The sequence below is a fragment of the Drosophila ananassae genome, chromosome 3L (assembly GCF_017639315.1).
Source record: "Drosophila ananassae strain 14024-0371.13 chromosome 3L, ASM1763931v2, whole genome shotgun sequence".
Lineage (NCBI taxonomy): Eukaryota > Metazoa > Arthropoda > Insecta > Diptera > Drosophilidae > Drosophila > Drosophila ananassae.
Genome location: NC_057929.1, coordinates 13,534,426 through 13,546,338, shown reverse-complemented (window position 1 = coordinate 13,546,338; position 11,913 = coordinate 13,534,426). Strand labels below are relative to the sequence as shown.

The window sequence follows — 11,913 nt, the reverse complement described above, 5'->3', positions numbered from 1 at the left end:
TGTAGCAAGTATTCCGATATGACTATGAGTATGATTATCAAGCAGTGACGTTGCAAGTGGCTGTGTCTTTCTACCCTCTATGATATATATCAATAAATGTATATATCTATCTCGCTCGCTATCGAGACCGATATAACTTCTACTCGTACATTGCGTTTGTTCACATACATATATAACTCTCGAGTATGGCTTCTGAGGCATGTGGTATGATGGTAAAGCTATGTGAAAGCACTTCTAAGGTAAGCTGGTGCACCGCCCTCCCCCCCAAAAAAAAGGAAAAATTCCTAGCTTTTGTTTATTATATTCTTAGCGGTAAAGTTACGTAAACTACGATACCTGCTATATAGATGCTAAGTATGTCTAATCTCCACCATTTCCTAATTTTTTTTTTGATTGTTTAGATTTGTTTTTGTCCTTTAACAATCGCTTTGATCGAAGAGGTTAAGCGAGATCGGAAATCGATAACCATCGATAAGGCATCCGATCTGCTTAGTCCTTCGATCCAACCACACGCATAAACGATACACCTTTGGCTAGATAATGTTATTAACCGGAATTCTTTTTTGTTTCTTTTCAAACAATTTTTTCTTTCTTTTTCATAACAGCAGGAAATATGATCCGCAATGTAAAATGTTTGACTGTTTGCTGAACATAGAGGAGACTATTCTCCGCCAGATATTTAACCGACACGCACACACATTTAATACCCAACCACACACACACACACATTAATACCTAAAAATACACTTACATTTTTTTAAATAGTTGGCAAGTTTGTAGTGCGAGAAGCTTTCTAGGTGAAGTTGCTTTTGAAGTAACTGCGAAACGCTTAAGAACGAGAACATCTAAAATGAATTTAGAATACTGCTTCAACTTTTTCTGCGCGCTGGAAGATAAAGACTCTATAGCCCAGTCACACACCCACACACCAAAACCCACACCTAAACACACACACACAACAAACACACTGGTAAACCAAAGGAATTTAGTGAAAGTTTACTTGCGTTTCCCTTTAAAATTTTATATCCTCTAAAAATGTACATGTATCTATCTACGATATTTGATTGAATTTTCCAGGCTTGTTTGTATGTATGTAGTAAGTATTTGCCTTTGTTTCTGTGTGATGTCCTGTGAGGAGCATTTGTCCCCTGCTTGTTAACCGAACCGAGCTTATCCTTTTGTTTTTTTTTTCTCTCTCATTTACAGCATTTACGGCTGCCGCAGTAACAAGTTTGAAATGCGCTTCAAATGCAAATATTGTGAATAGCTGATGCTGCCAAAAAAAAAAAAAGTTTAATTTATTTACGATTTGTTGCAATTTGTATTACCCGTTATGTTTTATTCTGCTATTTTCAGTTTACCGCTTAAATCGGCTTTTGACTGCGCTTGAATACAGTTTTAATTTTTAGATTTTCCGCAGCGTCAACTAACCAGTTAAAGCCCCGAAAACATCCCGCCCCAAAAAAGTATGCTATGTTTTATAATTTGCTAATTTGCCTGCTGCCGCCCAAGTTAAAAACCATACCGAACCGAACGGAACGCAACCCGGACTAATCTATTATAGTTTTAAGTGCGTTTTGCCTTTTTGCATATGCGAAAAACAGAGCCGGAAATCCGAAAAAACTTTTCCGCCAGCAACAAGTTAATTACACGATAGGGTGGCTGCTGCGGTGAAAAGGGGCCAAAGCTGTAATTACAACACGAAAACATTGTTATTTTAATGGGGGGCGATGGCGATGGCGATGGCGACGGCTATGGCGACGGTGGACTTGGTGTCACACATTTACATTTATTAACTCGTGTCCCGTGTGGCCTCCGAAAACTTTATTTTCCATCCACACCCACTTGCCCCCGTGCGATGGTTATTTTTTTGAGGCTTTACCTTTATTTGCATAATTCGAAATCAAGGTACCGTTTGGAAGTCAGTTAGCCAAGTTGAAAGTAAACAGGTGAAAATGAGAAAATAATAGAGCTTTGTGGCTCCTGGTATCTCTCTTGTTTTTCGCATATGCGGCTTTCGGCATTTAATTTTAAGTCTTTAATGCAATCTATTTCTTTTTCATTTATTCAATATAATTATTTCCTCTAATTTTTCTACCTTTTTTACATGCTAACATACACGCGCAAACAAAAATTAATCGAAAACAATCAACAATAATGTTAAAAACATAAAAACAATGTTCTCACCATTTTGCATGCAACTCAAACCAATGAACCAACTATTTGTTTATGTTTAATTTATGAATAACAACAATCACGCACGGATTTGGATCGAAATACAAATACAAACGCTGCATGGAACAAAAACCGAACAAAAACCGATTTGAAAACTATTTTGTATATTTTTGTGTCCACATATTCTTCTCTCATATGCATATTGTTTCCCACCCACCCTTTGAAACACACACTTTTATTATCAAACACCGCCTACACACACACACACACACACATACATTTCAATACAAATATTTGCCTCTATCTCTGCATATTTGATTCGAGGCATGTTTTTATCGGCTTTATGACCAAAAGCGAATCAAAAAATACCCTTAAACGCTTCCTGTGTCATCTACACGGATGCCAGTGGCCAGGTACTGTCTGCCCTGACTATCGGTGCTGTTCGATGGCTTCCTGCATGAATGCGCCCGCTTATCTCCTTCCCCCCTACGATATACATTTAAGAAGTCCTATTTTATACTCCCCTTTCCGATATTCGAATAGGAAAGAAATAAAACACAACTAGAGCAGCAAGTATCAGTCGAGAGTCAAGTTTTCTTTGATAAATTGTATACCTACGTAGAGTTAAATAGAGGCGGACGGGGGCTGTGTTGAGTTAATCAAATTAAATGCCGCTCCTCAGACATGAACAACAAGAACAACCAGAGCAAACAATGAGGCGTGGCTCAAAGGACGATGACGTTGATGGTGATGTCAGGAGATGCCATAATATGAGCCCTGAACTGGACACACCTTGGGTGTCATAGCTGTTAGCAGTTGTTTGTTTACCACACTCTCACACCTCCCACATACACACACACATTTACACACTCCGTCCACTTCATACACCCACACACGCACAAAACAGAGTCCTTACAATATATATAAATATATATAAACTGTGTATTCTCTCTATATATATATATTTCGATAACATAGCCCAACCGGAGAGGGGCCTCATGTACACTCAGTGTCCGATGCTAGTGAACGGCACCTTTTACATTATTAGGTATGCAGAGGTCGATACGATACCCCATTTACACTTGGTTAATTTCTTGGCCGATTTCTGTGTGCTTAGCTTCGGCTTTAGCTTCAGCTTTAGCTTTTCGTGTGCGATTTATTGGCGAGGATCAAAGCTTAAGGCTTTAACTTTGAGTTCGGCTTGGCAGCTCTTTTGTTTTCCCCCAAAAAATTATTGTTTCTGTGTCGCCTTGAACCTTGAGGCCTCAACTTGATGGTAAAGAAATTAACCCCAACAATTACGATCTCTCTTTTCTCTTTCTCTCTTTTCTTATACTTCTAGTGCCGCCTATTAGGATATGTAATTGTTACCGCCTAGTACAGCCCCAATAGACCATAAGAACCTAAGAACCTAAGAAAAAGCAATCAGATTGATCAGATCAGATCAGATCAGAGATCATTTTTGAGTTCCTCAACGAGTGAGTTTGCCAAAAACAAAAAGTTTAGTTAGCTCTCCTAGGCGCTTCGCTTTCGAAGCTTTTTTATAGCTTTACTTGGCAAAATTTTAGTTGATCGAATACTTGCTGCTTTCACAGAGTGTTTTATTTCGTGGCCAACTTAATTTATAAGCTATGCGTTTAAGTTTCACCCACACACGATGTACCCCCAAATATCCTTCAACCTATTCCGATCCCCCCGAAGAGATGAAAACAATCCCACAGCTAACAAAAAAAAGAATGTAATTCAAATAAGAGGAACACGAATTTTGTTTTTGATTATTTTGCGATGCCATATATTATAATTTGACTCTTTCGCATTTATAGATTATTTAAGTCGAAGTGAAAACTAGCTTAACATACGAATATCTATAATAAATGTACCATCTGACCACTGATAAGAACGGTCGAGACATACCTATACCATACCTACTACCTTCATATATAGTTAGATCTATTAACAACGACTAACATCTGGAACTCCACCAACATCAAGCAATTGTAAAACCGAAACCGAAACCGAAACCGTATTTATTCTAACCAACCATTAACCATTATAGTGAACCATTTCAATATTATAAGATATAACTAATTTGTGCTCTTTTTCTTTTCTTTTTTCTGCTCTTCTCTTTTTTTCGAAACTGAAAACCGATGAAATATGTATGACCAAAAAAAAAATACAAATAAAATCTCCCAAAAACGTATCCTGAATCACACACCAAACCTATATACTCTTTATGATTTCCTGAATTGGTTTCCGTTTGCATCCCGCCATATCCCACAAACAAACAACCAAAAATATGTCTGAAACACAACCACAACAATACAAAAAACTCTCATGCCCTATCAATCTATATAGTTACTGGACACCCTCCCGGTGTGCCAAGATTTTAATAGATCTATGTGCAGTCGGTTAAATTGTAGATTCGTTCATTTAACTGAAGGTAAGTGCATGTGCCTAAGTTCCTTCCTTTTCCTTAGTTCACTTTCGCTATACTTTCCCTTCCTTTCCTTTCTGTTCATTTCCCACTCTTGGGTTAGTTCTATATCTATATCTAAATGCTTTTAGTGCTTTCTATCCTACGATTAGAAAATGTTGAGATTATTTTTGGTTTTGTCTAAGTTGTAGTTACGGTAACACAACAAATTGTTCGACTTAGTTGTGCTCGATTGGCCGCAGACTTTATTTCAGAAAAATGTTCGAAACTTCTTAAATTTGTTTACATTTTTTTTTAAGTTTTCCGTTTGGCTTTCCGTCAAGATATTTACACACACAAAAATACACAAAAGTATGAAATGATATTGTAAAATAAACGAATAAATTCCGAGCCAGGCAGCTAAAGCAAAGACTTCGCGTCACTTTCATAAGATCTCATTGTAATTGTGTGAATTGAATTAAAGTTGCTGCTGTCAGCTGCTGTAAAGAAATCTCCTTATTATTACGTAACAGATACTTGAGAAATTGTTTTGGAAAAGCTTTCACTGTTTTCTACTGCCAACCAACTTACTAGCCCGCAGTTATCCCACCCATTTACCAGCTCTCTAATGGTTATCTCTTGTTTTCTTTCCCGCTTCTCGAAACTTATATAGATGACAAGGTCGAGGTGATTGATCAACGTGTTGCTGTGTGCCGCGATCACGCCAACAGCCAGTGCCGTCGCAAGCAGTGTAAATACTACCATATACCGATTGTCCTGCCGCCAGCCAACATCATGGCGGCCATGATCACCAGTCCCAGTGACGCCCAGCAGCCGGCGGTGGCCACCACAGCCGCCAATCCTGCAGCGGCAGCAGCCGGCTACAACCAGGCCAGCAACTTGATCATCATCGAGCCGCAGCAGCAGCAACAACCGCAGCAGCCTCCGCCGCAGCAACAGCAACAACAGTTCAGTTACAGCAGCAACAACAACTACTATGCCAGCAAGCAGACCAGCAACATCTACCAGCAGCAGCAGCAACATCATCACTCACAGCAACAGCAGCAGCAACATGCTCAGCAGCAGCTGCCGCAACACATCACCTACCACTGCAGCTCACCCTACTCCCCCTCGTCGGCCTCCTCGTCGTCCTCCTGCTCGATAGCCACCTCGCCCACCCTCTCCTCGGCCACCACCCTCTCCACCACCTCGACGGCCACCATGCCCACCCCCCAGCAGCAGTACGCGGGTCCGGCCGCCACAGCCACCTTCTTGAAAGCGCCTGCCGGCTACTATGCCACAGATGCCACGCCCACACTGGTGCTGAGCAGCGACTACAACTCCAACTGTATCCCCATCCAGGCGGCGCCATTCATCTCGCTGCAGGCGGCGCCGCAGCAGCATCTCCTTAAATACACCACCCAGCCACCGCCGCCACAGCAGCAGCAGCACACGTTCGTGGGCCACCACTTCCAGTCGCAGATGGGCCCGGTGGTGGCCACCACGGTGGCGGCCATTCCGGCCACCACGATTAGCATGGCGCCGGCCACGGTGGCAGCTCCATCCACATGCATCTAGGATTCAGGGAGGAGGGAAGGCGGCTCTACTCATTTTCACATAATCGTATATTAAGTCAGACAGGTGTGTTGCACTTAAAATGGCTAGGGTTTTGGAAACTCCAATACTTCAAGTATCTGAAAGAAGACTCTTCTGAAAGACACTTTCATTGGACTTCCAAAACCCATGGCATTTGAAAGCCACACTATATAGAATTTTGAATTACAAGTTCTTCACCTAATTGAAATACTCGTTTTTGTCAACTCCACATCACTTAGATACTTATATTGCATATTCCTCAAAACCTAAGCAACACAATACGTATACCAATCATTGAATATTCCCCAAGCGATGCTCTCAAAGCTGAATTGAAACAAATCAAAAAGCGAAATCAGAACCTCGATGGGCTCTAATTTAGTAAACACAAGAAAGATAGAACTTCAATCAATCACATTCTTAAATACCAAAAACACAGAACACAAGCAGATACTCACACAAGCAGACAGTCAGTAATTGAAGTTTTTGATGAAAATTAAAGGTTGATACGAACTATTTACAAAAATTACTATTTGGGGGAAATGAAAAGTAAAATCTAAAGAACTTTTTCGTACGTATAGCAAGACTTTAACGTGTAAGCCTTCGATTTGCACATCAAGTGAGATGCACTAGAGGGAAAATAATGAGTGACGACTCTACAATATTTCAAAAACCAAAACAAATAAAATAAAAAGTAAAAATAAAAAATAAAAAAAAAATAATAAAATTATATAAAAAGAGTGTTGTTAAATGCAAAAAGAAAGAAACGAAAATTAGCAATTATAAATTGAACTTAATATTACCAGTGAAGGAAATTGGTGGAAATCGCAGTTGCATTAAAATTAGTTACAAACTATTTTAAACTCTAGTGTTCCATATTTCAATGCAAATAAAAATACAAATAAAAGTGGATACAACACTTGGTGGAGGAGTGTTAATATTAAATAAGTTTAAGCTTGACAAACAGTTCTCCATGGCAAATAGTCAAAATTAATCAAAAACAGAATCTAAATAGGCCATAGATAAGCGGCAAGAACAACTAATAATAAATACACAACAATAAAAATAATAATATCGATCCAGATATCGATACCGATAACGACGAGGATGAAGATTAAGATGAAATAAAAGTACAGTCACGTCCTATTTTTGCAACAACGATTTACTACAAGCGAGAGGCAAACGATCCAGATGTGCATAGGGAAGGGGAAGTTTTATTAAGTAAGACGCCGATAAAAGATATAGAAACAGAGAGAACAGAGTACAGAAACCATACTCCTTTTTTACATTTTATAATAACGAACAGGATAAATCAGAAAACTACAGCAAGAGGAATCATATTTTTTATAAACAAAACGGAAGCATCAAAACATCAATGTTGAAAATAAACAAAATTAAGTAAAAACAAGAAAAATTAATCAAATCTAAAAGAATAAGCATTTTTGCAACCACAAGACAACGGAGACTTTTTTAAAGTGTATAATTAACTATTCGTTTAGCTGAATTCTATAGGAAATGAACAAAATACAAAAAAGAAATTCCGAAAAAAATACGCAACGCAGCTCACAAAGAAATCTAAATTGTACCGTACTATATCTTCCTATGCAAACGATTTGTAAGCACTATTATTGTATATAGAGATATACCCACTATATGCGACCTTGGCGAATCCAAACTTATTTCCGATTAGCTAACTGATCGTTTACAGTTTCCAGCTGTTGTAAGTAAGATTTGTGACTTGGTTTTTTTTTATATAAGGGAATAAATTCAATTTTGAAAACACACAGAATAACAATTACAATAAATTTCAGAATGGAAACTACTTATATACAAACATGCATACGTATATACACCCTATATGTATATATACTACATATATTTATGTCTGAACACGTATAAATATACATAAACACAAATATATTGATTATATATATACATATATATATTTACTAATGGCAACTAAACATGAAATGTGATCTTTTAAAGAAACAAAAAAAAAAATGAAGGAAAAATAATAATTTAAAGAGGGCAGGCAGAATTGGATAAAGGTAAAAAAAAGATATCGATTAGCAATCGATTACTAAAATGCCATTGCAAACAGGATAGTTAAATGTATTTTTAAATTGGTTCCATCTCGAGGCAAGCGTAAGAATATCTCCATTATATAAGGATAACACCAATAATACTCGACATCTAGCTAAAGAAATTATTGTTCAGCAATGACAGATTTATCTCCATATACATTTAAGGACTGGCTATAATATACGGAAATTTGTTTTCTCGTCGCTATCACTTTCACTTTCACGTCTCACTATGCCTAGTATCCAAAAACCATACCTTAACGTAACCACTCGTAGTATCAACTTCTTCAGCTCGCTAATCTTCGAAGCCTCCAAAAACTTACTCGATCACACACGGAAGTCGCATCTTTCCCGAACTCCAAATATAGTAAGAATGCCTAATAAGTTTCCGTCCATTATAAGCAGACCTTAAATCTATGTGCAACAAACAGCCGACAGCATGCAACAGCAAGTGGAACAGTTGTAAACGAAAACCGAATAATGAATAATGAATAACGACTAACGAATAATGATAAAACTTAATAAATAAATTATAAACACACATACTCGTAGATTCTCAAACTAAACACTCGTCGACATTTTAAAAGTTACTAACCGTTAATATAATAAAGAACAAATGAGTAACACAATAAGCTGCAAAATGGCAAACAACAAATAATGATGTTTTGTGTAAAAAATATATATGTTCTTAAAATAAAAATCCAAAAAAAATATGAAGAGAAAAGAAAAAGAAGTAAATGGAAATGAGAAATCCTAGTTACTAAGCAAACTAACTGCATACATATAGGACACTATAGAATCATTGTACCATAGGAGATTTCAACTGAATTTTGTTCGAATTGACATCTCTCTAGTATGTGTAGAATAGCACGAGTTTGTAAACTAGAAACGAAACTTTTATTTGCCTTAACATCTAACCAATATATACACCAATATACATTGATTTCATTTCGAATAGTTTCGAATGGTTTGGTTCGAAGACCCAACTCACTTGACGCATGTAAATGGCGCTCTAAACAAAACAAAATGGAATGGTATAAGAAACCGGAAACTAAATAATAGAAGAAGATATTTCTAAAAAAAAATAAAAAGGAAAGTAAAGAAGATGAAAAGAAAATGAATTAATGTAGTTATATGTAGAATCTCCTTCATTGTAAGTCATAGTTATTATTGTTAATTTTAATTTATATTTACACATATATATTAGATCATTATGATTATTAATTGTGAATATGATGTGATGTGTTTATTGAAAGTAAAAAACAAAAACGAAACTAAAACAGAAAACAAAAATACAATTACTGAATGTTGCAACGTAAAGAAAAAGAAAACTAAATTTATTGTACTACTGAGAACAGAGTAAAGGGAAAATTACATGAGAACCTTATTGGAAAATGTGTGAGAAAATCAATTTTACTCAAAATGATGGTAAAATAATCGAAATGTGTGAAATTACACTATAATACACGGCATATGTTTGTACGTACTGTAAGTAGTTATTCATTTTTGTCAGGTGATATCAACGAATTTTTCAATATGTTCTTCTGGCAGGACTCTGCTCTGCTAACCCCCTATAGCCTTTTATCCCCTAATGTTTTGTTTGTAATTCAGTTAAGTTTCTATATATATTATTTCTTCAACTTTTGTCGTTTTTGTTTTGTGATAGTCGCGAAAGGTTCGAAGAAAGGATTAAGCGTAATTGTTGTTCGTTGTTTATTTTTTGTGTTCACACATGTATATTTTTTAGTTTGTCTTATTTTTTATAAATATACATTGTATTAAACATATATTAAATATACATTAATGAACTAGTATATACAACCTAACTATACACATATACAAATAAAGATGAATTGGAATAATAGATATTAAGGAATGGAGTTTATGGCAGGAGGAGATCCTCAAAAGTAAAACTGAGAAAACAGAAAACAGAAATCAGATGAAAATCGATGAGAACAAGTTTGGGCAACGACTCTAACGATCGATGAACGATAGCGATGATACATGTACTCCTAAACAACAAAATTAAACACAAAAACGAAAAAAAAATGAAAATTTTTTAAAAATATTTAATAAACAAATCATTATTACCTATTATTATTATTATTATATTTATTATTATAATGAAACAAATTTAGTTATTACTCATGTAAAGAACGAACAAGGAAGGCAAAGCAAAGCGAAAACAAATCTTGCATAATGCAACAACAACGAGATGATGTTGATGATGAAAAGCAGATGATGAAAATGAATAAGAAGCTGGCAAGCGAGAAAATCGATGAAGAATGAATTATATTGATAATGAGAATACAACATTTAAAGTTATTTAGCAGTAAATGGAAAAAAAAAAGAATTCAAAACAAAACATGAAACCAACAAACATCAATGAACAACAACAAAACAATGAATACAATAAAACACAAGAAATAAATTTAAAAATAAATGGTTTTTTAATATTTTGGGGGAAAGGATCTTCTGGCCCATAGGTAATGGTCCAAAAGAATGAATTTATTCCGCCTAGGTACTCACATGCATTATTTCAACTTAGCCGCAGAAGGCCAAGTCGACAAAAAGGAACTCGGCTTAAATGTCCTTTCCCTTTCCCTTTCCCTTGAACGGCAGGAGTTTCAGAATGGAAAACTAAGCGTATGCAAGCACACGTAAATTCCCCAAGTTCCAGAGCTGGAAAAACTAGAAAAAAAGGAATTAAAATGGGGGGCAAAAAATAAAAATGGGGGGGAAACGGCAAAAACGACACGATCCTGGCACATGGCAGTGAAAAATGTGCAAAAAAGTGAAAAGGGGGAAGGCGTGGTGGCAAGGGAAGGCAAGGAAACTTTGCCACACTGCCTGCAATTTTCCTCTGCATTTTTCCTTGGAAGTTGCAAGGCTGCTGGCAGCAGCGGCATCCTTCCACAAACACACACATGCGTATAGAATGGCACGTAAGTTGTCTATTTCACACACCAACGCCCGCTTCGCCCGCTGCCTGGCTTGCTGGCGAAGAAAAAGGAGTATCAGGAGGTCCTTCGGGTGTCCCACTCAGCCTCCCCCACTCCGGGATGACTTGGTGGCCATATGGCGTCGTAACTGTTGCAATTAGTTGGCAGCGCACACAAAATATTGCCCCCCCGACACCCGTTTCCTTTTATTTTCAGCAACGCCAAAGTGTAATTAATGTGCTCCGATTATTGATATCGAAAAAGGTGAAAATGGTCGGGTTGATAGTGCCAACACCTTGAAAAATGGGTCGAGATTATTACTCAACGACAGAGTGGGGCGGTGGCATGGAAATTCCTTGTGGCTTGGCTAGGTAGGAAAAGTTTTAAAGTTGACTAGGAAAGCCACCAATTTCTAAAGCCCAACCTTTATCCTTTTGTTTATTCTAATATGTCACATCCTCTGGGCATAATCCTTCATATCTATCGTGGCCGCACTATCAGCGCGTAGAACATCCATTAGGGCAAGTGGGGGCGACACGGTCATGGCATACAAATTAACACAGAAATCGCTTTATTATCGGGCACTCTGCCAACTGCCACGCCCCCTTATGGCCCTTATCAGCCGGCAATTGACAATGGGTAACGTACGTATATGTACATATATGGGTCCAAGCCACTTTCGCATGATGTTGTTAATGATAATGCCGCT

At 37.2% G+C, this 11,913-nt stretch overlaps 1 protein-coding gene across 16 annotated transcripts in view; it reads left to right on the top strand.

Annotated features, from left to right (window-relative positions):
• The window catches only part of LOC6494313 (protein muscleblind), a 151,199-nt gene extending 140,494 nt beyond the window's left edge, over positions 1-10,705 (top strand). For 5 of the 16 annotated variants that reach the window (XM_014907232.3, XM_014907230.3, XM_044715915.1 and 2 more), the window contains 3 exons: positions 2,530-2,588; positions 4,531-4,615; positions 5,262-10,705. In XM_014907232.3, the coding sequence (XP_014762718.1) occupies positions 2,530-2,588; positions 4,531-4,615; positions 5,262-6,166 (1,049 nt within the window). In that variant the 3' untranslated portion in view covers positions 6,167-10,705. Of the gene's footprint in view, positions 1-1,077; positions 1,090-1,206; positions 2,323-2,529; positions 2,589-3,153; positions 3,224-3,517; positions 3,666-4,530; positions 4,616-5,261 lie in introns of those variants that run through there. The other 11 variants (XM_014907229.3, XM_044715914.1, XM_044715913.1 and 8 more) reach the window with 6 other exon arrangements.
• Positions 10,706-11,913: the final 1,208 nt, after the last annotated feature.